Here is a 27,012-nt window from a genome sequence, read left to right on the forward strand (position 1 = left end):
CCCGGGTTCACGCCATTCTCCTGCCTCAGCCTCCCGAGTAGCTGGGACTACAGACGCCCGCCACCTCGCCCGGCTAGGTTTTTTTTGTATTTTTTAGTAGAGATGGGGTTTCACCGCGTTAGCCAGGATGGTCTCGATCTCCTGACCTTGTGATCCGCCCGTCTCGGCCTCCCAAAGTGCTGGGATTACAGGCTTGAGCCACCGCGCCCGGCCCTGCCTGGCCTGTTCTTTATTTTTGCTTCCCTATACTGTATTCATGGTTATATTCTGTTGTTTCTTTCCCCTGTCTTCTTGAGTTGGGTGCTTAACTCATTAATTCTCAGCTTTGTCTTGTCTGATAGTAGCATCTTTCCCTTTAGTGTGTCAGCATGGTTACCTGTCACCAGTGTCTTGTCCGAATACAAAGGGCACCCCATGCAGAGCCTGAGCCTGCCCGTTCTTCCTCTCTCCCAGGACTGTCACTGCTGTGGGAAGCTTTCCCACATGGTGATGTGCTTATCCAAGCTGATGGTGTTTATCCAAGGCTTTCCCTGTGACCCCATCTGTGGAATACGCACGCTCCTTTTTTGGTTATACTTGTATGTCTTTATTTGACTGAGCTTCCTTATTGAAGTAGAACATGCACCCCGAGCACCAGTCGTAAGTATACAGCCATGAACCTGTTCCTAGTGGACCCGCTTCCTGAAGGCCCCCTGTATGTGCCCCTGCAAGGGATTACCCCCAAGGTAACCACTATCCTGATTTCTCCCCCTGTCAGTTTGTCTTGCCTGGGTTTAAACTTGTTTGTAATTGGACTGATAGGTTGACATGGCTTTCACTTCTGCCTGAGTGTGGGCTGCTGTGGGCCAGGCCCTTGTCTTGGGCAAACTGTATCCCCAGAGGAGCCTCGCTCTGGGCTTGGGGTCCTGGGCCCACTCAGTGTGTGTTCAGTGAACATCCAGTTGTAGCATCTGCACCTGCCTGTCACATGCCCCGTCCCCTGAGCTGGGCAGAATCTAGATCCTTTCTTTCTCTTCCCTTCACTCCTCTCTCACGTCTTCCTCTAGGTGACCGGGCCGAGTACTGCAAGGCAGCCAATAAGAGGGTCATGGATGTGATCAACTCAGCCAGGACCCGCCAGCAGATGCTGCATGCCCAGACCTTCCACAGCAACTCCCTTTTGACCCAGGAAGATGCAGCAGCTGCTGGGGATCGCAGACCAGCCCCTGACACCTGGATTTATCCGCTGATTCAGATGAAGCCCTTCGAGATTCAAATCGATGAGATTGTCACTGAGACCCTGTTGACTGAGGCGGAGCGTGGTGCAAAGGTCTACCTCACCACTGGCTACTTCAACCTGACCCAGGCCTACATGGACCTGGTCTTGGGCACTCGGGCTGAGTACCAGATCCTGCTGGCCTCACCAGAGGTGAATGGCTTCTTTGGGGCCAAGGGAGTGGCTGGCGCCATCCCAGCGGCCTATGTGCACATCGAGCGGCAGTTCTACAGCGAGGTGTGCAGCCTGGGACAGCAGGAGCGGGTCCAGCTGCAGGAGTACTGGCGGAGGGGCTGGACGTTCCATGCCAAAGGTGCGCAGCAGCTGGCTGGAGGACGGCCCAGCGTGGGACAGCCACAAGCATGGGCAGGGGGTGGGGGAGCCCTGGCACCTGCCTGTTAGAGCACTGCACTTCTCCCTTTTTACCTTCCCAGCAGCCCTTGCAGGCACAGCATAGCTGTCCCATGACTTGGGGAGAGGAGAGCATTCATCTCCCCAAGTGGATTTTTTTTTTTTTTTTCCGAGACAGTCTTGCTCTGTTTGCCAGGCTGGAGTGCAGTAGTATGATCTCAGTTCACTGCAACCTCCACTTCCCGGTTCAAGCAGTCCTCCCACCTTAGCCTCCTGAGTAGCTGGGACTACAGGCGTGTGCCCCCACGTCTAGCTAATTTTTTGTATTTTTGTAGAGATGGGAGTTTACCATGTTGCCCAGGCTGGTTTTGAACTCCTGAGTTCAAGTGGTCTGCCTGCCTTGCCTCCCCAGAAGTGAATTTCAGTTGTGTAAAATCCGTCTCTTTTATGCATCAAAGACCATATATGGTCACATCATTTGGTGGCTGTTGTAAAGATGTGGTGATGTAACCTCTCCTAAGAGATGGAGAGGAACATGCCTTAGCCGTGAGACGGAATGTTGCTCTCGTTGCCCCGGCTGGAGTGCAATGGCGCAATCTTGGTTCACCACAACCTCCTCCTCCTGGGTTCAAGTGATTCTCCTGCCTCAGCCTCCTGAATAGCTGGGATTACAGGCCTGTACCACCACGCCTGGCTACTTTTTTATTTTTTTATTTTATTTTATTTTTATTTATTTTTTTTATTTTTTTTTGAGACGGAGTCTCGCTCTGTAGCCCAGGCTGGAGTGCAGTGGCCGGATCTCAGCTCACTGCAAGCTCCGCCTCCCGGGTTCACGCCATTCTCCGGCCTCAGCCTCCCGAGTAGCTGGGACTACAGGCGCCCGCCACCTCGCCCAGCTAGTTTTTGTATTTCTTAGTAGAGACGGGGTTTCACCGTGTTAGCCAGGATGGTCTCGATCTCCTGACCTCGTGATCCGCCCATCTCGGCCTCCCAAAGTGCTGGGATTACAGGCTTGAGCCACCGCGCCCGGCTACTTTTTTATTTTTATTTTTATTTTTTTTGAGATAGAGTCTTGCTCTGTCACCCAGGCTGGAGTGCAGTGGCCGGATCTCAGCTCACTGCAAGCTCCGCGTCTCGGGTTTACACCATTCTCCTGACTCAGCCTCCCGAGTAGCTGGGACTGTAGGCGCCCGCCACCTTGCTTGGCTAGTTTTTTTTGTATTTTTAGTAGAGACAGGGTTTCACCGTGTTAGCCAGGATGGTCTTGATCTCCTGACCTCATTATCTGCCTGTCTCGGCCTCCCAAAGTGCTGGGATTACAGGCTTGAGCCACCGCGCCCAGCCTACATTTTTATTTTTAGTAGAGATTGGGTTTCTCCATGTTGGTCAGACTGGTCTTGAACTCCCGACTTGAGGTGATCCGCACACCTTGGCCTCCCAAAGTGCTGGGATTATAGGCGTGAGCCACCACACCCGGCCCTTAGCCTTGTCTTGATGGTCAGAGTTCTTGCTTGTTGGCAACTTTTTTTTTTTTTGAGATGGAGTCTTGCTGTGTTGCCCAGGCTGGAGTGCAGTGGCGTGATCTCAGCTCATTGCTACCTCCACCTCCTGGGTTGAAGTGATTCTTGTGCCTCAGCCTCCCTAGTAGCTGGGATTACAGGCATGCACCATCCTGCCCGGCTAATTTTTGTATTTTTAGTAGAGATGGGGTTCCACCATGTTGGTCAGGCTGGTCTTGAACGCCTGACCTTGTGAGCCACCTATCTCAGCTTTCCAAAGTGCTGGGATTCCAGGCGTGAGCCACTGCGCCTGGCTGGCAGTGCCTTTTTCAGGGAGAAAGAGGATTCATTAGGGATCATTTGTTTTGGCATCAGCAACCCAGTTTTCCTGTCTTTTCCTCACTATTGCCTTTGGTTTTTTTTTTTTTTTTTTTTTGAGACGGAATCTCGCTCTGTCGCCCAGGCTGGAGTGCAGTGGCCGGATCTCGGCTCACTGCAAGCTCCACCTCCCGGGTTCACGCCATTCTCCTGCCTCAGCCTCTGGAGTAGCTGGGACTACAGGCGCCCGCCACCTTGCCCGGCTAGTTTTTTGTATTTTTTAGTAGAGACGGGGTTTCACCGTGTTAGCCAGGATGGTCTCGATCTCCTGACCTTGTGATCCACCCGTCTCGGCCTCCCAAAGTGCTGGGATTACAGGCTTGAGCCACCGCGCCCGGCCGCCTTTGGTTTTTTCCCTATATGCCAGTGTCTGCCCTTTTTCCCCATAGCTAAGGAAATGCAGGCTCTGTGCACAGTCTTGCTGGTGGTGGGTGGTAGGAAGAGGGTCACACTCTGCATTGTATGTTTATCCCTCTCAGGTATCTGGCGGAGCAGCCGAAATGGGGCAGAATCCCAGGGGCAGCTCCTCCGAGACATGGGTACAACATGCTGGAAAGCTTGTGCTTAGCAGTGGGCTTACCCGATGGCCTCTTGATGTTGGGAGGGTGCCCGCCTCTAGTAGCGGGACCATAACTCCTTTCTGACACTGGGGACCCCCAACCCCGGGGCTAGTCTGTCTAGAGAAGGGGAAATGGTACCTGGAGGCCCCTGCGCCATGAGTACAGCCTGCAGCTTTTCTAGCTTCTCCCTGAGCAGTCTAGAGGCCTGTTTTGCTCATTCTCTTATCCTGGTCCTAGTGGCTTTCGGAAGAGCTGAGCGAGTGGGAGGCCTCTGCGGCTGGGGTCTAGGCTGTGGACTGCTGTGGGCACACATCTGTGTTGTTGAGACTCGAGGATCTTCCAGTGCTCAGGTGGTTTGTTTTTGTTTTCTTTAAACCAGTGTTTTTCAACTGGGGGGGGTGCATTGTAAGAAATACTGAAGCCAGCCAGGCGCGGTAGCTCACACCTGTAATCCCAGCACTTCGGGAGGCCCGAGGCGGGCGGATCACGAGGTCAGGGGATCGAGACCATCCTGGCTAACATGGTGAAACGCAGTCTCTACTAAAAAATACAAAAAATTAGCTGGGCGTGGTGGTGGGCACCTGTAGTCCCAGCTACTTGGGAGGCTGAGGTAGGAGAATGGCGGGAACCCGGGAGGTACAGCTTGCAGTGAGCCGAGATCCGGCCACTGCACTCCAGCCTGGGCGATAGAGCGAGACTCTATCTCAAAAAAAAAAAACCCAAAAAAACAAACTGAAGCTCAGGTTCCCCTAGACCTTCCTCCAGCTCTGTGGGGATTGAACCCACCATGGTGTTTGAAAAACGCCCCGAGTAGATTCTCATGCCTAGCCTTAAGAACTCTCCCGGCTTGGAATGGGAAGCTTCTGGCCTGTCCAGGGCTTCCCATGTGCTGCTTTGAGGCCCACAGGCCTGTCTAGGCAGGTAGCATTGTTTGGTGCGGGAAGTGACTGCCACACTGTCCTGCAGGGCCCATCTCTGGCATGTGTGGTGACTGAACCAGGCTGGTGGTCAGTGTCTCAGGGCAGGTGGCCCCAGCCTGTGGCAGGTGTGGAAAGTAATTTTGGATTGGCATTACTTCTGGGAATAACAGCAGTACCTAGGGATGGGGTATTGAAAGAGCTGGCCAGTGGGACAGCTTTGACCTTTGGGGAGGCCTCAGACCCATACTGCCGTGTGCTGGGGAGCTGCAGAGGAGTGACTAGGCATTGCTCTCCTCAACTGCACTGTGCTGGAACGATGAGGAGGCCCCTTAACTCAGCCTGGAGGGTGGGGGGCTCCTGGCCTGTAGCTTCTGACTCTGCCACCGGTTATTTCCCTGAAGCGGCTTTGATAAACGTGAGTTGACTCCCCAGTTACCGCTGAAACAGAAACATCCAACCGGCTTTTCCGGTGTGTCTTGCCTTTTCCCGGACTGGTGTGCTTCTGCCGCTCCCTCTCTCCTGCCCTGGTGTGGGTGGTGTGTGTGGGGGGATGGTGTGTGTATGGGGGTGGGGTGCGTTCGTTGCAACCCAGGGACTGGTGGGAAATTGGGGATGATCTTACAGCTGGATCCCAGGGCATGTGCCCGTGTGGGGGATGGGATATAGGGGAGAGTTGGCAGAGGTGGATGAGGGATGGATGGTGCGTGGAGGGGGCTGCTGCTGAGCAGAGGGGCTACATCCTAAAGCCAGGAACCAGAGGTCAGAGGTCACTTGATGCTGAAGTGAGAGGCGAGGGTCCTTCCCTGCTCAGTGGCTGTGTCGCCAGTGGGATCTTAAGTCAGCACCTCTTCAGGCCCATCTTTTGATGGTCACTTCCTCCAGAGCAGCCTGTGTCAGGTTGAGAGATGAGTGGGCGGCCGCAGGTTGCTTGTGGATTTGGATGGCTGGCCCAGTGGACCATTTCCTGTCTACCCTTTGCATGGCGCTTGCTGGGTACAGGCTGTGTGCCTCTTTGGGTGTGTCTGTGTTTGGGCCCCAGAAAATTCCTGCCGGTGGCTATGCGCTGATACCTCCACTCCCTCACCCAGGCTCCTGTAGGACAGGCCTGGGCTGATCTCAGCTCCTCCTGCTCCCAGAAGCCCTTGGGCAGAGGCGGGTAAGCCAGGACTGTGGATTCCAGATCCTCGCCCCTCAGACAGCACTCTGCTGTCAGCACAGCACTCCTCTGGGAGCCAGGCAACAAGAGGCTTTGCGGAGTGACTGTGTGGAACTTGCTGGTGGCCCCATGAGTGTAGTGATGCAAGGAAGAGCAGCGTGGGGGGAAGAGGTACCTTCTCATGTGAAATGACCCCGTGGCTCAGCAGCTGCCAGTGGATTTCAGTGCAGTCTGGTGACAGAAAATTCAGAGGGCTGGCGTTTTTTCTTTAGTGTTTTGTGTGTTGTCAAGTATTGCCAGGACTGTCTGGCAGTTGCTTAGATGCCTTGTTGGAAAGATTCCTGTGTGATAACCATCTGCCGATCGTTCAACAGCCTGATACACCTCTTTTGCGTACTATGCTGATTTCTTAACATATTTTATCTGTCAATCTGTCATGTATCTCTATCACATTTCAATAAATTGAGCTGTTTCTAAGAACCAGAGGAACCCTCAACTATTTAAAGGCAAGCACTAGAGACTTCTTTTGCAATATGGTTTATCTATTAATTTTTATTTGGATTTTTGTAAAGGGAGCCTATTTAGAATACTCAGGAGAAGTCACGCAAGTGTGATTTGGCGTCGAGATTACTAGACTTGAAGTCTAGAAGCCTGGCTCTGAGTCCACATTTACCTGTGGCCACAGCTGAGGGGCCTGGCTTAATCTCCTTCCTGTGCAGTCAGGGGATGGCTCTGGATTGTCAGGAGGACACGGGGAACGGGGCTCGTGTTTGACTTTCTGTAAAATAACCGTACGGTTCCTAGGCCGGGTGAGGCGCCTGGTGGGGTGCGTGGAGGTTGAAATCACACTGGGGGCCGAGGGCCACTGCGTGTCCCTGAGCGAATAGATTGGCAGAAGGGAGTGGGGTGGGGGTCTTGGATCCCTTGGTGCTGTGTCTCTGGCCTTGCTCCCTGTAGTTTTGTTGTGCTGATTTGGTCATGAAGGAAGGTGCTGCCAGGGCCTCTTCCCCTGCATCGCCTTGGCTATGGGAGGTGGGGCAGGGTGGGCATCTGGGTTGGATCTCAGGCAGGTGGCAGTTCCTCTGATTCATGGTTGTCAGTTTCCTGTTGCTTGGCCCTCGCTCCTCGCCCAGTAGGTGTGGTGGGACAAGGTTCTGGGAGCTGGGCTAGAATTTGGACTCTTAACAGGAAGTGCTTTGTGCTGCTGCAGACACATCTGGATGGGTGCTGAGCTTTCCTTCCCAAACCTGGTTCTGGTCGGGGGTGGGGTACAGGCAGGAGCAGTCCGGCCTTGTCAGCCGTTGAAAGTGTGGTATCTGCTGGGTGCCAGTAAGCTCACTTCGAGGTCTTGAGAGGCAGCTTCAGGGGAGGCTGAGTATGAACTGTGTCAAGCCAGTTCTCATGTCTCTCTTCATCTTTCTGCTCCGTGGAGAGGTGAGGGACAGAGCGGGTGGTGCCCATCCCATTATCACATCCAGGCAGGAGCCATGCTGTGCCGAACCAGGCTGTGTCCATCTGCTGGGACATGGGCTCTGCCCTCCGGCGTGCATTTCATGAGGAAGATCAGAAAATGAGTTTTAACATGTTGACTTCAATTTCTTCTACATGCAGTATTCTAGCATTAACAACACAATGTGGGTGGCTAGGGCGGAGCAGGGTGTTGGATTAAGAGATTTCTGGCTCATGCTGACAGGGAAGTCTGTTAATGGTTGTGAGAATGTCACTATTTTTATTGCCTTTCTGATAGGCCAGTTGGCATTCTGCCCAAAGGTGAACTGATGGCGAGAGGCGGGCAGCCCCACCCTGTTTGCCTAGGCGACACGTGAGGCGGCTCTCCCCTGGGCACCCAGTGGGTGTGGTAGGGGTGCTGTGCTGGTGCAAATTGCTCGCTTCAGGCTGAGCGCACACACCAGCCTGTGGGCGCTTACACTTTCTCAGAGCTGTACTGATGTCAGAGCAGGCGAGTGCTTATGCTGCCAGGATAAGACTATGAGATCTTCTGTCCTCTCCGTGTGTTTATTGGAGTCTGAGAATCCTGTGAGATTTATTGCAGAATACTGTGGGGGCGCTTGAGGGAGGAGTACATGTTCGTGCCTGTACTCTTAAAATGTTCGTGCACTTCTGTCTTAGAACTGCAGAGGCCTGGCGCAGTGGATCACACCTATAATCCCAGCCCTTTGGGAGGGCAAGGTGGGCGGATCACCTGAGGCCAGAAGTTTGAGACCAGCCTGGCCAACATAGTGAAACCCTGTCTCTACTAAAAATACAAAAATTAGCCCGGTGTGGTGGCGCATGTCGGTAGTCCCAGCTACTCGCGAGGTTGAGGCACGAAAATCACTTGAACCCGGGAGACAGAGGTTGCACTGAGCTGAGATCGCGCCACTGTACCCCAGCCTGAGCAAGACTCCATCTCAAAAACAAAACAAAACAAAACAAAACAAAAACAAAATAGGCCGGGTGCAGTTGTGGCTCACACCTGTAATCCCATCACTTTGGGAGTCAGAGGTGGGTGGATCACCTGAGGTCAGGAGTTTGAGACCAGCCTGGCCAGCATGGTGAAACCCCATCTCTACTAAAAATACAAAAATTAGCTGGGCGTGGTGGCAGCCGCCTGTAATCCCAAATACTCAGGAGGCTGAAGCGAGTGAATCGCTTGAACCCAGGAGCCGGAGGTTGCATTGAGCCGAGATTGCGCCATTGCACTCCAGCCTGGGTGACGAGACAAAACTCTGTCTCAAAATAAAATAAAACCTAAACTTCAGAGCTTTTTTTTTTTTTTTTTTGAGAGGGAGTCTTGCTCTGTCACCCAGGCTGGAGTGCAGTGGCATAAAGTCGGCTCACTGCAACCTCCGCCTCCTGGGTTTAAGCCATTCTCCTGCCCTAGCCTCCCCAGTAGCTAGAATCACAGGCACGCACCAGAATGCCCAGCTAAGTTTTGTATTTTTAGTAAGAGATGGGGTTTCACCATGTTGGCCAGGCTGGTTTTGAACTCCTGACCTTGTGATCTGCCCGCCTTGGCTCCCCAAAGTGCTGGGATTACAGGGGTGAGCCACTGTGCCTGGCCTTCAGAGCTTTTTTAACACTTAATTTGACCTTTTTTGGGAGAGACATTATTACTGTCAGTTTGTTTATTTTATTCAAACAGATATTTAACAAGTACCAACTGTGTCCCAGGCATCATTCGGCACACTGGGAATGGATCACTGGGTACCAGACAGACTAACTCCCTGCCCTCCTAAGGCTTGTAGTTTGATGGAAAGCAGATAAGAAGCAGATGCATCTCTACAAATATCAGGGAGCAAGTTACGAAGAGCAGAGCAAGAGAAGGCTCCAGGCTGCTGCAGGGTCTGTTACAAGGGGGCTCAGGGAGGGCTTCTCTGAGGAGCAGACACTCGGACTCGGGCAGTTGGCCTGAATGAAGAGGGAGCGTCCATGCCACCATCTGGGGCTGGAGTGTCCTGGCAGAGGGGACAGAAATGAGAAGCCCCTCGACCACACGAGGCTTGCAGAACAGCAGGGGCGCTGGGAGTGGTGGACATTGAGATTGGAGGGTGGGCAGGGCGTGTTGGAAAGGGCTCAGAAGTCACGGTGCGAGTGCTGAGGGAGCGCTGCCATGGAGGCCAGGAGTGCTGAGGCCTGGATCAGCCTTCCACAGGGCAGAGTGACTTTGCAGAAGAGCAGGGGCAGGCGTCCTTTCTGAAGAGGGGGCCTAGAGCTGGGAGGCAGCGGAAGTCGCAACTCCAGTCCAGGTCCTCCTCTGGTGTCCCTGTGACACTTGCTTTATAGCGAGTGTTTGTGGAGTAGCAGCCGCCTTTGCCTCCCCTGCACCCTGCCCTCTCTGGCACCCAGGGCGGCAGCATTTCTCTCTGCCCCATGAACTGCCAGCAGTCAGTCCCCTCCCAAAAGCACTTGGTCTGCAGAGGGCTGCTTCTTCCCTCTTCAGGCTATCGTTCCTGCTGCAGGTCTCCCTAATCGGATGGTTCCTGGAATTGTAAAGATGTCAGGCCCAGAGGTCAGGCCCTGGGATGAAGAGTCGGGCGTGATAACCAGTTTATGGCCTTGTACTGGGAAACAGATTTCCCGACAGTGAGTCCCAGGCCTGATAGTCTTAGCCCAGTGTATACACAGCCTGACATCCTGACTGGTGGTGCAGGTCTGACCGGAGCTCCAGACTGCTCAGGCCTAGAGCGAGGGAGATGAAACAGAACCTAAAGGGCTCCTGTGTTTTTTTTTTTTTTTTTTTTTTTTTTTTTTGGAGATAGTGTTTCTCTCTTGCCCAGGCTAGAGTGCAGTGGGGGTAATCTTAGCTCACTGCAGCCTTGACCTCCAAAAGGGCTTTTAGATTCCCCTTCCCCAGTTGGAAACTTCCCAGTTGTCCTCAGGACACAGACCAATGGCTAAAACTCCTGACTTGTGAGCTGAAATCTTGAAACACCCTTGTTCCCAGCTGCCCTGGCCTGTGGAGCATGCTGGAGTATGGGCATCTCGCAGCAGCATCCTGTGGCATCTCCGGACCTGGCAGGTGCTTGACTCATGCTGTCTCCTTAGGGCTCCCCAGAGGGCATCAGGCTGGCCTGTGGTCGTTATTTTCTTTCTGATGGAGAAAGATTGCAGTGCAAATAAGTCTGGCGGGGAAGCTGATGGGCAGTCTCAGGTAGGTTAAAAGCGTGAGCTACCTCTCTAATCCTGGGCACTCACCTGCTGAAAAACCCTTGTTTCTTTTTTTTTTTTTTTTTTTTTTTTTGAGACGGAGTCTTGCTCTGTCGCCAGGCTGGAGTGCAGTGGCCGGATCTCAGCTCACTGCAAGCTCCGCCTCCCGGGTTCACGCCATTCTCCTGCCTCAGCCTCCCGAGTAGCTGGGACTACAGGCGCCCGCCACCTCGCCCGGCTAAGTTTTTGTATTTTTAGTAGAGACGGGGTTTCACTGTGTTAGCCAGGATGGTCTCGATCTCCTGACCTCGTGATCCGCCCGTCTCGGCCTCCCAAAGTGCTGGGATTACAGGCTTGAGCCACCGCGCCCGGCCAAAACCCTTATTCTTTCTATATGGGAAACATAGATATAGAGACTGTCTACAAATACATATACAGTCTCTCTTGGGGTCAAGAACGAGCAGTAGATGGGGAAGCAGTTGATGAAGTTGCGCACTGGAGGTGGCCTGCCTGCCTCTGAGCGCCGGCCCCTAGGTGGCCTCATAAAGAACCGAGCCAGTGCTTAGGTGGATTTGGCAAATAAAAAGTGTGTGTAGAACCATGCACCTCCAACCTTCTCCATCAGATTCTGTGGTCTAGGAGCTGTGGGGTGGACGCCGAGTCATGGTGGTGTGACACAGAGCGGCCTAACCCTCATCACCCATGTGGGCGTGTGGCCTTCCTACTCATCACCGTCACTGTTCCCTCCGTGGGCTTGGGAGAGCCAGCTGGACAAGTCACACTCAACAGACCCAGTGTTTTAAGAGGCTCATCTTGTCATTAGAAAAGTTGGAATGAACAACGGCAGGTGGGAGGAAGCTCCTGTCTCTGGTCTGAGGCTGGCGGACGCCTGCCTTGCGCCTTTCTCTGCCAGCTCCATGCTCTGGGGAAGAGGGGGTGGGAGGGGGCTGTGTGTACGAGGGGTCACGAGTGCTGTTCTGCTTGGACCAACCTGGGCAGTGTGAGCCATCTAGATCAGAGCTGCCAGGGGAAGGGGGCAGCCTGCCCACACCTGTGGTCCTGTGAATGGCCTGCATGGCCAGTGGCCCAGCAGGGCGGTCCTGTTTATGGTGCGAGGCACATAGGCCAGCAAGTGGCTTTGATGTGGCCCTTGGAGGGGTGGAGACAAGCCCATTACAGGAACAAGCGCAGGGCCTCGTCACCTCTTACCCAAGATATTCTTGGAAATGCTCTTGCTCTAAGTGAAGATTAAGAAACCGTTTGCTATTTTAGGAGCCTGGTGTGTGTTACGTACTGTGTTGACTCGACCATGACGATTGTGTGGGTCCTTTGAAAGGGGCGTGTCAGTGGGGGAGAACTGAACACCCCATGGGGAGGGGCAACTCTGGGATGCTGGGATTAGTGCAGGGCACCCTAGAGGAACCCGGGGCCACCTGCTCACCCTCATTCATACCTGCTCAGTCTCATTACCTTCTCACCCCCACTCATACCTGCTCACACCACTTAAATCTGCTTGCTCCTGCTCACACCCGCTCACCCCTGCTCTTTACCCGCTCACCCCAATCACACCCGCTCACCCCTGCTCACACCCGCTCACCCCTGCTCACCCCTGGTCTTTACCCCCTCACCCCTGCTGACATGCGCTCACCCCTGCTCACACCCGCTCACCCCTGTTCATTACCTGCTCACCCTCACTACCTTCTCAACCCCACTCACACTTGCTTACACTGACATCAGGCAGGAGTTTCTGGGAGAAGCATTCTTAGTGCCGGTGGAGGGCAGCACGGAGGGAAGTCTTGAGCTCAGGCCGAGCCTGGGTGCCCTGTGGGAGGAAGGGCGTCTCAGGCAGCACTTGTCCTTGGGATGCTAAGGACAAAAAGGCTGTCTTGGTAACAGCCTTTTTAGAATTAGTTCTGATGGGGGCTGGGCTGTGGGAATCCGCCCTGGACCTTGGGAAGCTGTGGAGTGGGCCACAGAACTGTGCCTGTCATCATCTCAGGTAACATGTTAGTATTCTGAGTACGCCTGTGGCCTTGTTACAGAAATGTCCCTGTAGCGTGGCTCCCCCTGCCACACGGTGTACCCTGTGCCCTGCTTTTTCTCCAGCTGTAATACTGACTGGCTCATTTCCCAGCAAAAAGGGGATATTGTTCTCTGGGTGTGACAGAAATTTACAGGGCCCTTTAGCTTTCTCCTTCATTGCCTTGTCCAGCCAGGAAGTCCCTGGGCCCTGTGGGCAGTGATGGCAGAGGTCTCGGGCCTGGACCCCCTTTGTCCTCACAGGGTTTTGGTGCATCAGCAACTTGAAATAGGGAGGCTGGGTCTGGGAGACTCGCATGTCCCTCAGTCAGAAGGGCACAGACAGCCTACCCAGGACCTATGGTGAGGCAGCCAGCCTTCAAGGCAGACCTGTTCTTACCAGCCACCCCGCGTGACAACCCCACATCTGCTGGCTTGGGTCGCGTGGTTGTCCTTCACCGTCTGCCCTGTTGCGCACTGAGGTGGCTGCTTCTGAGAAGTACGTGTGAGGATTCTCAGTGCTCACAGGAAGGGATGGCCAGTGCGGGTTCTGAGCTTAGCAGGTAGTGTCAGCAGGTGTGGATGTGCAGAGGCGGTTCAGAGTGGGGTTCGAGGCCCTGAGCTCTCTGGGGAGAGGCTCAGTGGGCATCTGGGCAGGGGTATATGAGAGCAGTCCTGCAGGCGGCGTCACCATGTTTCCCTGGGAAAGCCTGCTTCTCGTCCTGCTTGGGACACAAGGCCACGGTGTGAGTGGTGGAAGCAAAGACTAGCAGTTGAGCTGAGACTGCGCCCGGGTCCTGGGTTCCTGCTTCCTGCCGCGCCGGGGTGGGGGGGAAGAGCGAGTCCTGGTGTGGCCTGTCCGCCGCTCTGCAGCCGCCCCTCATGTCCAGGCACCCAGAGCGGGCTGCCTTTCTCTTAGATTGCAGCAGCGTGTGGAGAGGACTTTGGCAGATGCTGTGCTCATTTCCTGTCTGCACGTTTCCTTTTCCCCGCAGGCCTCTGGCTGTACCTGGCAGGGAGCAGCCTGCCCTGTCTCACGCTGATTGGCTCTCCTAATTTTGGGTACAGGTCAGTTCACCGGGACCTGGAGGCCCAGATTGCGATCGTGACAGAGAACGAGGCCCTGCAGCAGCAGCTTCACCAGGTTGGTCATGGCAAATGGGATTTCCCAGGGTGCTGAGGGTGTGGCTGGGGTCCAGGCTCACCCGTGCTGTGGGGCTGCCCTGAGAGCTGTTTCCTGAGGCAACGAGTGAGACTCAGAGCAGAGCAGGAAAGACTCCGGGTCTCCAAGAGTGCAGTGATGGGTGCTGAGCCTCGGAAGATCGTGCCTGTGACTTCCCAGACGCTTCGCACCCCACATCCTGGAGACTTTTTCTTTCTCTGCACTAGAGGAGGCCACCATTTTCTCCCTGGGACCTTTCCCTTTTAAGAAAAAGGGTCAGCTCTTCAAAGGTTCAGCATTGGAGCTGGGCGCGGGGGCGCACGCCTGGAATCCCAGCACTTGGGGAGGTCGAGGCGGGTGGATCGTCTGAGGTCAGGAGTTCAAGACCAGCCTGGCCAACATGGTGAACCGTCACCTTTACTAAAAATGCAAGAAAGTAGCTGGGCATGGTGGCAGGTGCCTGTAATCCCAGCTACTCGGGAGGCTGAGACGGGAGAATCGCTTGAACCTAGGAAGCAGAGGTTGCAGTGAGCTGAGGTCGTGCCATTGCACTCCAGCCTGGGCAACGAGTGAAACTCCATCTCAAAAAATAAAGGGTTCAGCAGTGGTTTCGGCCCTCCGTTGTATAATATTAGCGTATTTTCTCTTTAAGGAGATAAAAGAAGGTTACCAGGAGCTGGTGAATGCTTCTGGATGACCCTCTATTTGATGGCCTGTGACATGTGGATAGACTTTTGAAATGGGAGCACATTATTACCCTTTTATCTGAGACCTTGATGGTGCCTTGGGCTCATGAATTTGTGATCTTTGCAATAACCCTTTTCCATGGAAGGCACCAACTTCCCTTTTCCATTCCTGGGGATGCAGATAACACAACCACAGGCCGGAGCCCAGCAGCGTCGGACGGTAACTCTGTGAAGCTTTTATGCTCCAGAGTTTGGGAATAACTGTTGCAAAATTGTCAGAGCCTTTGTTGATGGACGAGGAAATAGTCACTGCTGTGTTCCCTGGGATCTGTCCTCCTGCAGCCTGGGAATCTTGTCAGTGACCGATTGGGGCCTTGGTGCCAGGAAAGGCTTCATGACCACGACAGGCGCAAGAGGAAGTGACAGCGGTCAGTCATGCTCTGGGTGGGCCAGTGGGGTAATGGGTTTGCTCGGGTTTCTTCCTACAGTGAGGTTTACAGCAAATGACTGAGGAAGCCCCCACAAGCTGAGAGATTCCAGTAATAGGGTGACAAGCTGGCCTTGGAGCCAGGCTAGTGGGAAAGACCTGAGCCGGCAGCTTTCCACAGCGGGCTTTCCTGGACTTCTGCTTCGGTTCCAGGGGCTGTTCGCAGAGACTTCCACTGCAGCTCTGCGCCAGGGCGGTGGAGAGTCCTTGGTGACTGGCCAGGGCCCAGGATGCGTTCTGCATGGGTCTGAGTTGATGGGGGAGCAAGTCCTCCAGGCCTGCGCTGGGGTCCTGGCACTGACTGTCCTCCCCCACTGTCCTGGTAAGAGCATTGAACCCACATCCTGGATCTTGAGAAAAGCTGGAGCCGCTTGTGGTTAGGAGCTGCTTTCTCAAATGACATATTTAGGATATTTTCTTTTTCTTCCCAAACCTGAGTCCCAGGGGCTTTTGCCTGTGGGAGGGTGGTAGCTCTGCTACTGTAGTTATTCCGTTCTTTAGGGATAGACTGATTTCTCTGCCTGTGAAACGCAGAAATATGTTTCCAGATAATTCCACCTATGCTTATATACTGGGACGGCAGCTGCTCTCCTGGGCCCTGCAGTGCCCGGTCCCTAGATACCAAATCCTGCTGGGACTGCCCAGCCTCCAGCCTCCCCACAACCCAGAAAGTCCCTAAAGCCCCAGCCACCACAGGCTCCCTGCTCTCCGAAGCTGTCTCTGGAGCTCTCCTTGGGAATTCAGGGAAGGGCCCTCCTATTCAAGTCACATTGGGCACTGGGAACGGGGAGATATTTTTATCAGAATCTGAAGTCCCTCCCTCCACTTAGTACATACAATAAACACTGAAAGCTTCCTGGTTTTGTTCAGGGAACACAGTTTACCACTTGTGACCCAAGAAAGACTCCCTCGAACAGCGTGGTAACCTCGTCAGCTGACTTCCTTCTCCATCCCTGTTGTGGAGTCTGTGAGGAAACCTAAGTGTTTCTGGGAATTTCGTTGCAATCTTGGCTGGGTGTGCATTTGAAGACATAAAGCTGGGGCCAGGTCTGTGGAGACTCCTGCACACCAGCCCCCCGAGACCAGAGCTGGCTCTTCCATCAGGCACGTCCAGCCAGGGATTGGGACCTCAGCAGCAATTAGGAAGCCCCATGTCTGTGACACGTGGGGCTGCGGGGCTGCTCAGTTGGGAGTGTGGCATGGACCGGTGGATGGGACCCACTGAGCCTGGGACGGGGGCAGGGGGACGGGGGCAGGGGGAAATGAAGCCGGGGCCTGGCTTTGCCCAGCTCTTGATGGGAAAAGCCAAGGCTACATTCTGTAGGGTTCTGGAGTGTGGGGTGTCCCCTTCCTGTCACCCCTGGGGTAGAGGAGTTGCCGGGGCTCACTCCCGGTCTCCTGAGCAGGGAGGGTGCTGCTTTGAGTGGCACAGGCCACCGCTCCTGCTGTCCTGTGGTTGGCACTGTGCTTCTGTGGTCATCACCCGTGGTCCTCACGACAGGGTGGGTGTAGGTGTGGCCCGGACGTTACCGAGGAGAGCGCTGGAGACTCAGTGGAGGAGAGAGGGCTAGAGTCGCGGTGTGACCGTGCGAGCGCTGCCAGGTGCCCCACTGAGGAGGGAGCATTTGGAGGGTAGACTCTTACGAGAGAAGCTTCTCAAAGATCCCGAACACCATTTCAGGCAAAGCATATATAATTTTTTTTTTTTTTAATGGAGTCTTGCTCTGTCGCCCAGGCTGGAGTGCAGTGGTGCGATCTCAGCTCACTACAACCTCCGCCTCCCCGGTTCAAGTGAATCTCCTGCCTCAGCCTCCCGAGTAGCTGGGATTACAGGTGCACACCACCACGCCTGGCTAATGTTTGTATTTTTAGTAGAGATGGGGTTTCATCATGTTGGCCAGGCTGGTTTCGAACTCCTGACCTCAAGTGATCCACCCGCCTTGGCCTCCCAAAGTGCTGGGATTACAGGCATGAGCCATCACGCCCGGCCACATACATAAATGTTTTTAAACCTGTTTTAAAATATGAAATTAACAATTCACTATAAAAATTAAGAAAAGCGGAAATAAACCATTTCATGCAGGGAAAACCACTGAAGCAAGCCATTGTGGTGACTGGCTGCCTGCCTTCTGCGTACAGCACACAGAGAGGCAGAGCGTTAAGCATCAGATGACGATTCTGTTGTGGACATGTATTTCGTGTCCAGCTTCCTCTGCCTGCCAATTCTGGGCACTTTCCCATATGGTTAGGTAAACGTTCTTCTCATGGCAAAAACTGGTGTGTCGTACGAGTTGTTAGTAAGTTCGTGGTGAATGCTGGTTTGTCATATGAGTTGTTAGTAAGTTGGCTGTTGGACATTTAGGTGGTTTCCAGTTTTTCCCTGTTATAAATATTATGATAAATATCTGTATATAAAAATCTTAGTGCATAGTGATTTTCTTGTGGTAAACTCTTGTAAAGGGAGCTTTTTAAGATGCTTGATTCTTGTTGCCAGAGCTCACTCTAGAAGACGACTTGTCCCCCTTTCCCTCAGCACTAAGCATTCATCAGCGTGGAGGATAATGACATCACAAAACAGCTTTGTGCCAGTTTGATAGAAGAAAAACTATCTCGTTTAAAAAATACCTCATTTTAATTTGCATTACCTCATTTAGTGAGGGTGAACATTTAAACTATTTTTCCCACCAGTTATATTTCTTCAACTGTAAATTGAAGAAATTTAAGAGTCCTTTACATGTCTTGGTCTTAAAAGCCTTTTGGTTTGTGTTTTTGAGACAAGGTCTCACTTTGCCACCCAGGCTGGAATGCAGCGGCACCATCACGGCTCACTGCAGCTTTGACCTCCTAGGCGGAAGCCATTGCCTGCCTCCGCCTCCCAAGCTGCTGGGACTACAGGCGCCCACCACCATACCCAGCTAATGTTTTAGATGTTTTCATAGAGACGATGTGTTCCCTGTGTTGCCCAGGGTGGCCTCAAACTCCTCAGCTCAAGTGATCCTCCTGCCTCGGCCTCCAAAAGTGTTGGGATTCTAGGCTTGAGCCACTGTGCCCGGCCCTTAGAAGTCTTCAGGAACACGGCTTCTTAGCTTTTCTGAGGAATGTTTCACAGTGCAACTTGTAGGGCCTGGCCTTGCCTGCCACCAGAGCACCCTGGGAATCTCGGGGCCAGGTAGACATGGGAAGTCAGGGTTTTCCAGGCTGGCCTGAGGGGCTGGGCTAGGGCCAGCCGGCCATGTGGTGCGGTGCTGGAGGGGACTCCTCACTATTCCTGTCTGTCCCTCTTCCTCAGGAGCAAGAGCAGCTCTACCTGAGGTCAGGGGTGGTGTCCTCTGCCACCTTCGAGCAGCCGAGTCGCCAGGTGAAGCTGTGGGTGAAGATGGTGACTCCACTGATCAAGAACTTCTTCTGAGGACAGACAGGTGCTGTCTCTAGCATCGTCTCAGCACGGTTTTCCCGGGAGCTCACAGGTGGGGCAGGTGGTCGTTCTGACTCAACCAGAGCTCCCGGAGGACTCTCTGATCCCTTTCTCAGTTAAACACAGAGCAGCATCTTCAGGGGTGTGGCAACTGTCCTCCAAGTTAGAAGCGGAATGCTAAATTAGGCAGTCTGTTGACTTTCCATCAGGTACCCACTCCACTAAGTCTCAAGATGCCTGTGTTGGGGTCGGCAGTGGGCAACGCCTTCTGCTCTCCCTTCCCAGGGGGTCCTAAAGAGGCCCTGGGGCAAGGGCTCAGGGATGAGGGGGCAGAAAGGCAGATGGAGCCCCTCCAAGCTGATCATGCTGGTGCAGGAGATGTAGACGTGGGAGGAGGAGAGCACGGTTGCTCGTGAGAGTGGCTCTGGCTTGCTGTCCTGGCTAGCTGCAGCCTGCAGGGTGGGGCGTCGGTGGAGCCAGATCTCGGGCTGCTGCCTGGACGCCTCGCTGACATCCCTGTGCTGCGGTTACAGAGATGCGCCCTTCTAGACTCTGGAAGTTGAGTATCAGGACCCTCTCTGCCCACCCAGGAGGGGCCTGCCGCTTCACCAGAGGCACCAGTAGGGTCCCAGTCACCTGAGGTACCCCTGGACTGTCTTGACGCCTAGAGGTCCAGGCAGGGGGTGGCTGCCGTTAAAGGTGGGGTCTTTGCTGGGTGGCCCTCTGTGTCCTGGATTCCTCCGGGCCTGGACAGCACTTCACGTGGGGTCAGGCTCCCGAGGCCGCTGCGGCCCCTGCTCTTTGGGTCTGGATGTTGGGGGTAGCTCTGTTGCTTTGGATGGTTGGGCCTTCGGATGGTGGCTTGTGGGGAGGGATGGTGAGGAGTCCAAGAGGAGCCAGGGCCCTGTGGCCGGCGCATGCGCCAGTGCTGGCGTCTCATGTGTGCAGCATGGGCTCCCTTAGCGCCTGCCACCTTAGTTCTCGGCTAAGTCTCATTTTTAAAAAATGTAGTTTATCTTGCAACTTCTCCTAGTTATTTTAATTACTTTTAATTTTATTGGAATAATATGTGCAAATGTAGAGAGTAAAACAATACCGCGGCCATTTCCTGCCCTCCCCTCAGGCAGCCACTTTGGCTTCTTTCTTCTGATATGCACACGTGTCTGTATTTCTAAATAACGTGCATATCCTGTTATCTTCCCCCAAAATATATACTTAACCAAAAAAGCACCAGTGTCACTCCTAAAACAAAAATTACCAAGAATGTCTTAGTGTCATCAAATACCTAAATGGTGTTCAGAATTCCAGTTGCCTTAAAATTAATTTTTTCGATTGACTTGAAGTTAAGGACTATACCTTGTGATTGTTTTTGCCCTAGCAATTTATTTTTTGAAGAATGAACTTTGTGTTGGATCTACTTAAAACGTTTTTGTGTCACCTAGTAGCAGGAGATTTTGAATCCACATCATGTGTGTTTATAAAGCCAGCTCTCCACATCCCCCAGTGTCTCCAGGAGCAGCTTTCGTAACCTCACTGCCTGATCTCTTTATCTTGAGGTGCTTGACCCTTGCACAGAGAGAAGCTTCCTGGGCTGCAGGGCATGGCAGCCTTTCCTTTCCTGGAGTGAGATTAGATTTAGTCCCTGTACTTTGCCTCTCTAGAAGTAGCTTCTTGCCTTTCCCTCCCGAGGGCTGGCAGCAGTCACTGTCACCCTTCATGGGGTCTGGTTCATGGGCTCACCTGGTCTTAGACAAGGGCAGCTGCAGTCCCCGCACCAGGCAGAACTGCAGTTTGAGTGGCTGGGGATAGATGGAGTGGCGGCCTGGCCACACTGCCCTGGGCAGCAGCACATCAGTTAACAGTTTGCCTTCAAACTAGTCATTACTCTGTCTTGTGGGACAATTAGACTAGAGGAGCCAAAGGAATGTGCAGGGGCAGTGGGTTTCTGTTTGGAGAGTGGCTTTCGGTAAACAGAGTTCGCATTCCTCCAGATTCTGTGGGACCAGAGTAAACATCATTGTGCCACAGCCCGGCTGAAGCCATCTGCAGTGCTGTTCCCGCAGCGCACCGCTGCTCCCTCTGTCTCGGCTAATGGCCTTCAAGGCTGTCCTAGGCAGGTTCTCCCCGAGGAGCTCCCCAGACCAAGGCTCCCTAACTCTGCAAAGCAACCAGAGCAACAGAGAACAGCGGGTGGTCGCCGCCGCAGTCCTCCCGGCGTTCTAGGTGCATGGGGCTGTTGTGCTCCAGTCCCTGTGTTCTGTCGCTGGAGTGCAGCTTAAGTGCGAATCATCTCTTGGAAAGTTGAGAGATAATTTTGTCAACTACCCACGATATATATGTGTGGAATAGATTACTCTTATTTCATGATTTAAAGGCAAAATGGAAAAACTTCACATTTTGTGGTTATTACCAGGGACTGAAGTGAGTTGCTTGGTGGCCCCTGGCAGCTTTATCTCCCCTGGTCACCTGAAGGGCTGCAGTGACCCCTCCTGGCCAGCAGAGGTATTGGCCCAGCCAGGCTGGGGGAGGCTGAAACTGCCTCCTCTGCAGCCCCAAAGGGGCTGGAGTCCTTCCTTGGGTGCCAGGAAGGGAGGATTTGAGGGATGTTTCTCTTCTCCCTCCGATAGCCCTACGGGGCCCTAAGATTGTTGTGAATCATTACCCTCAGAATTTGGATTTTCTAGATGCTTCTTAACCCATGATTTAGGTGAGTAAACTTGGAAAAATGTTTTTGCAAAACTTGATGATCAAGCTGAACTTAGACATTCCCAGTGGGTGTGTTTGCATTTTCCCCCTTTTGAGACAGGGTCTATTCTGTCACCCAGGCTGGAGTGCAGTAGCATGATCATGGCTTGCTGCATACTTGACCTCATGGGCTCAAGCGACCCTCCTGCCTCAGCCTCCTGACTAGCTGGGACTACAGGCACATACAACATTCCCGGCTCATTTTTTGTATTTTTGGCAGAGATGGTTTTGCCATGTTGCCCACGCTCAAGTAATCCCGCCATCCTGGGATTAGAGGTGTGAACTGCTGCACCAGCCTGCTTTGCTTTGAAGCCTAAGAAACTTCGAGGGCCGGGCGCAGTGGTTCACACTTGTAATCCCAGCACTTTGGGAGGCCAAGGTCAGTGAATCACCTGAGGTCAGGAGTTTGAGACCAGCCTGGCCACCATGGTGAAACCCTGTCTCTACTAAAAATACAAAAATTAGCTGGGTGTGGTGGTAGGTGCCTGTAGTCCCAGCTACTTGGGAGGTTGAGGCAGGAGAATCGCTTGAGCCCAGGAGGTGGAGGTTGCAGTGAGCCAAGATTGCATCATTGCATTCCAGCCTGGGTGACAAGAGTGAAACTCTGTCTCAAAAAAAAAAAAAAAATGTTGAGGACCCTGTCTTGGTCCCCCTGGGATCTATCTTTTCTGGCGTTTACAGCTGCCTCCCCTCATCCCCCAGGTTGCTAGTTAATCCTCTCCCCTTGTGCCTGCACCCTGCTGCTGTAGCCAGCCTGGCCACCTCACTGCCGTGTCCTGCATCAGCACAGCCGCAGAGCCCCACACGTCCGGGGCTGGCTTGTGGGAACGGCTTGTTCTTCTAGACTCTGGGGGCGGGGGCTTGGGTGTGTTTCCTTACTTGTAAAAGGTCCTGTTGTTTTTGGGAGCGGGGAGTAATGGCAGATGAGACGTTGTGTGGAGGCGGCAGCTTCTGTTACGGGGTAACGCCCTGTCCCCTCATTGGCAGGTGGTTTGCATGTAGCATCAGGCCGGAGGGTGTGAGTGCCAAGCCTTCACCCCACATGCTGCTCGTGTTAAAAACAAACCCCACTGACCCCCCCCCGCCCCCAGGAAGTCAGGATTTAGGGTTTGCTTCCTGGAATGCTTGCCTTTGGCTGCTGGGAATTGGGGCCTTTCCCCAAAGCCTGAGCCAGGCCCTACGGTGGCCATCAGGTACAGAATGGAGTCAGATGGGCACAACTGAATGGCTCCACTGGTTTTAATCTGCCCCACCTCTTCCATGCCAACCTCCACCCTCTGGTTAGTTCACCTTGATTATTTAAGAGAACAAAAGCAACCACCAGTTCCTGTAAATAATAAGTCACAGGTGAAGGGCTGAGTCGTGGTCCAGCCCCGGGGAGCGTGGGCCGTGAGGCGGGGGTGAGCTAAACCTGCAGCAGCAGCGCCACGGCTGCCAGGACCCACTTCGCTGCCTTCTCCTTGGTCTTCAGGTTAAAGGTCCAGACGTAGGTGGGGCCGCGGATGCGTGTTTTGTACACGGGACACTCATAGATGTTCTTGGTCTCCATGCGGTCCACAGGAATGGCCTTGATGAAGATGACAGGCATGGCTGGGGTCAGCTCCTTCAGCCGCGCTTCTGCGATGACTCCGGTCTGGGTGTCCCAGCGAGCCCCTGCGGGGACAGTATGGCTGAGGGCCGGGTGTGCTGCCAGTAAGTAAGGGAGGGGTCCTCCCTTTGCAGAGATGGGCTCCACCCCAAAAGGCTTCAGGCCAGGTGCCACAGCAGGAAGCAGAGGCCTTCGTAGGTGATGGCGTGCATGTTGTAACTACCCCGTCTCGCTGGGCACAAGGAACCGCTCAGCTAAAGCCCTCGGGTTCCATCCGTTTAAATCTGTGGCGTTTTCAGAGCCTCATCTGTCAGCCTTAATGTCAGTGGCAGGAAATCATAACTCCAGCTAACAATTAAAGTTCCCTGATTCTTTATGTGTGATGTCTGCTCTATGTGTACATACAGCTATGTATATAAATATTATTTGCCTTCAACCAGACTATTATTTCTACTCGCCCTGTTTAATGATGTTTCTGTTTCCTGTCTGAAATCTCAGAATAAACATGGAGAGCTCGTCTTGGTTGTGTAGGAAATGGGGCGCCTGAGCCAGTGCCAGCCCAGCCCTGCCACCCCACAGGTAACAGGGTGATGTCAGCTGTTGAAGGGGACAGGCATGTGGTGGTGGCATTGCTGCTCAACTCAGAGGCGGGCTGAGGAGAGGGCCGGCCTCGTCCTGTCTGACCTCTTCTGTGTAGCAGGATGGGGTGATGTGGGGGTAGATTTCTAACAGGTGCGCCAGCCTCTTTTCCCTTGAACCCTGTGCTCCAGGAGCCGCAGCAGCTGGGGATCGGGTGGCACTGGGCCAGCCGGCCTGCCCTGGAGTCTCAGCGCAGCCACAAAACGCACTTCGGTCCTGGGCTCACTGCTCCATGCCGGGGAAAGCCTGAGCTTTTCAGCGCTTCTCATCAGGTCGGAGCCGCTCTCACACAAGCTCTGCTGTTTTCACTAAAACACAGACCAAGTGACTGGGGCGTTTTTGGTCTCCTCCAGACCGCTACACATTCCCTGAATCCTCTCAACCCTCTCTAGGGTCAGTGTGGCTCTGACCTGCAGGCTGATGCCCCCTGAGAGCACCTCTCTCCTGCCTGTCCCCACAGCTCTTGAACAGCCTGTCTTTGCCAAGAGCTAGTTTTATCTTGTCTTGGCAAGTAGCACTGGCTCTGGAAGCTTCTGCAGACAGAACCCTCCTTACCTTCCATGAAGAGTCCGTACACATAGGAGCCCTCTCGGGGGGGAGCGGTCATGTCCTCTCGGTTTTTCTTGGTCACCTCCACAGACAGACACATCTTGTCCAGGGGCCACTCGTTCTTTCTGGCCATGGACTGCATGATGGCCGTGAGGAACGACTGGGGGTTGAAGAAGCCAGCCAGCCACACGGTGGTGGGCAGGGCAAAGTCTGTTGTCCAGGCCTCGAGTTCCTGCAAGGACACACGAGCCACTGAGAGGAGAGGGCACAGGATGACATGGGAACGACAGGGCCTTGGCCGTTCTGAGCAGGGTTCATGCCAGAACCTTCCATGGGCTACTCAGCAAGCTAGAAGTGCTGGATAGAGTAGGGGCCATGGAGCCCAGCCACCTGCCGTGACGCAACTTTGGTGTCTGCCTGTTTTTTTTTTTTTTTTTTTTTTGAGACGGAGTTCGCTCTGTCACCCAGGCTGGAGTGCAGTGGCACAATCTTGGCTCACCACAACCTCCACCTCCTGGGTTCGAGCGATTCTTCTGCCTCAGCCTCCTAAGTAGCTGAGATTACAGGTGCAGGCCATCATGCTTGGCTTATTTTTGTATTTTTAGTAGAGACGGGGTTTCGCCATGTTGGCCAGGCTGGTCTTGAACTCCTGGCCTCAAGTGATCCCCCTGCCTTGATCTCCCAAAGTACTGGGATTACAGGCATGAGGCACCACGTCCAGCTGTTATCTGCTCCATTTTAAACAAGGGAACAGGTAGAGAAGGGTCAGGAAGGGAATGGCTACCCGTTTGTGGATAATTCAGGAGCCCAGAGAGGCTCTTGCCTTCACTGCCTCGCTCCTTACAGCGGGCAGCTTACCCTTTGAGGGTCGCTCGAGGAAGAGCTGATGGAAGCTGCTCTCTGTGGCCTGGCTTGTTTTCCTCCTTTGGGAGGAAGTGGCTGCACTGTCAGGGCGTGGGAGGGGATGGGTGGGGTGTGGGCTAGGCCCTTCTGGCCCTGGTCTGATGGAGGACAGGCCCCCAGGAGCCTCCTGGCCATGCTCCTGCAGGCTCTAGGGTGTGGGGTGTGCCGAGCCCTGGGCACTCAGTCCCTGAGTCTTAGGAAGCCTCTCAGAGAAAACGGCACTCACCCTGATGCGGAGCAGCAGGTCTGCGTACCAGGCCGCCAGGCCCATCATGGAGGGGTAGGCCCGGGCCACCCACGTATCAGGCACGGTGTCATAGAAGAGAGCCGTGGACAGATCTTCCATGTCGGTCGTGATGGTCAGTTCTCCCTAGGAGACACACAGACGGAGCCCTGGGTTGGGGCCCAGGAGAGTTCCAGCCCCAGTGCACGTCACGAGTTGTCAACACAGTGTGGTTTTGTGCTGCGCCTCTCGAGATACCCTGCATCAGGGCCGCGCAAGCGCTTCCTGCTCAGGAACTGTCTAGATGAGCTCCTTGGGGCTTGTTCTGGAACGGCCAGAACTCTGGAGAGGGAGCAGTACCATGCTGATCCCAGGGCCCGTGCTAGGCCTGGGTTGCCAGAGGCCTGGGTTTCTGCTGGTTTCGCCATCCAGCCACGTCCTTGGGGCCTGGCTGACCCATCTTTACCTTCAGCCCTAGGTTCAGCTCCTTCAGTGAACGGCGCATTTCGTTGGTCAAGATGTTCATTCTTTCACATTCTTGAAAGGCGACTACCACGTAGGGGGTCTTTTCCGCTGCCTTTGCCATGATCTCAGCCATGTTGAAAGTCTCCGGAATCTTCTCCAGGATGTCGTCCAGCACGGCCTTCACCTGGAAGCCAGTCCCCAGATAGCCCGTCACTGCGAGGAGCACGCCCCACCTGCTGCAGGGTCAGGGAGCCTGCCCCGAATGTTCCCAGCCCCGACTCCTGGAGGGGAGGGGGGAGGCAAGTGGGGTGGCCAGAAACGCAGGGTCGTGGGTGCAGCCACACCCTTGACCAGGGGAGGGAGCCTTGGCCAGCAGCTCTGAATGTTCTGATCTCACTACAAGGCCCTGCAGCTGCGGCCGTGGGTGCCTCAGGTCACCTGGCCCAGTGCCTCAGACATTTATTCCCATGCACCGGCCTCTGGTCAAATTTAGCCAGTGGTTGAGGGATTGCAACTTTGTCCTTTACTTGGGCTTTCTGTAGGGACCATGCCGGTCACACCCTGCACATCCTGTTAAGGAGTGGCCCACACAGTGCAGTGGTCACCTACACACCATCTGTCAGTCAGTTTCTAATGTCAATCATTAGACTAAGAAGGGTTTCACATAGAGAATTCAGTCTACTGGGAAGCCTAGTGCTTGGCTAATACATAATAGAGCTTTTCCACATTCTATTAAGAAGTACAGGCCAGGTGCAGTGGCTCATACCTGTAATCCCAGCACTTTGGGAGGCCAAGGCGGGTTGGTCACCTGAGATCAGGAGTTCAAGACCAGCCTGGCCAACATGGTGAAATCCTGTCTCTATCACAAATACAAAATTAGCCAGGCGTGGTGGCGTGTGCCTGTAATCCTAGCTACTTGGGAGGCTGAGCCAGGAGAATCGCTTGAACCCGGGAGGCGGAGGTTGCAGTGAACCGAGATCGCGCCATTGTACTCCAGCCTAGGCAACGAGAGCAAAACTCCATCTCAAAAAAAAAAAAAAAAAAAAAAAAAAAAAGCGGGGGAGGTACCCAGGAGGCTGCACAGAGCTCCCCAGACAAGTGAGAATTTGTTCAGAGCACTGACATCCCTGAGCTCTATCTAATACTGTGAGCAGCAGGACCTGCCGTCGTGGCCCCTGAGCTGCTCTGGAGCACCTTCCTGCTCATCCGGCTGCCCTGCACAAGCTGCTACTGCTGTTGTGCTGGCCGGGCCAGGGCGGGGAATGGCCGGTATCTTCCCTGGCACTCAGCTGGGGAAGCTGGAAGACTGCAGGGTGGAGGGTGGGGTGCTCTCGGAGCCGCATCCACACCCCTGAGGATCCC

General features: G+C 54.1%; 2 protein-coding genes and 1 long non-coding RNA gene across 28 annotated transcripts in view; 2 read left to right on the plus strand and 1 right to left on the minus strand.

Moving 5' to 3' along the window:
* Positions 1–23,307, plus strand: part of PGS1 (phosphatidylglycerophosphate synthase 1) — a 49,380-nt gene extending 26,073 nt beyond the window's left edge. For 3 of the 26 annotated variants that reach the window (XM_077968896.1, XM_077968900.1, XM_077968899.1), the window contains exons 7-10: positions 1,047–1,568; positions 13,784–13,932; positions 18,413–18,542; positions 22,844–23,307. In XM_077968896.1, coding sequence (XP_077825022.1) covers positions 1,047–1,568; positions 13,784–13,932; positions 18,413–18,532 — 791 coding nt within the window. In that variant the 3' untranslated portion in view covers positions 18,533–18,542; positions 22,844–23,307. 26 annotated transcript variants of the gene reach the window in all.
* Positions 22,505–27,012, minus strand: part of DNAH17 (dynein axonemal heavy chain 17) — a 150,931-nt gene continuing 146,423 nt past the window's right edge. Inside the window, exons 78-81 of the mRNA XM_077973073.1 lie at positions 25,652–25,834; positions 25,189–25,332; positions 24,066–24,291; positions 22,505–22,936 (exon numbers count right to left, since the gene is read on the minus strand). Coding sequence (XP_077829199.1) covers positions 22,689–22,936; positions 24,066–24,291; positions 25,189–25,332; positions 25,652–25,834 — 801 coding nt within the window. The 3' untranslated portion in view covers positions 22,505–22,688. The remainder of the gene's footprint in view (positions 22,937–24,065; positions 24,292–25,188; positions 25,333–25,651; positions 25,835–27,012) is intronic.
* On the plus strand, positions 23,330–26,533 carry LOC144336004 (uncharacterized). Its single transcript, XR_013407394.1, has 2 exons — positions 23,330–23,450; positions 25,658–26,533. It is a non-coding gene; the product is annotated as an uncharacterized LOC144336004 (long non-coding RNA).

The sequence above is a fragment of the Macaca mulatta genome, chromosome 16 (assembly GCF_049350105.2).
Source record: "Macaca mulatta isolate MMU2019108-1 chromosome 16, T2T-MMU8v2.0, whole genome shotgun sequence".
Lineage (NCBI taxonomy): Eukaryota > Metazoa > Chordata > Mammalia > Primates > Cercopithecidae > Macaca > Macaca mulatta.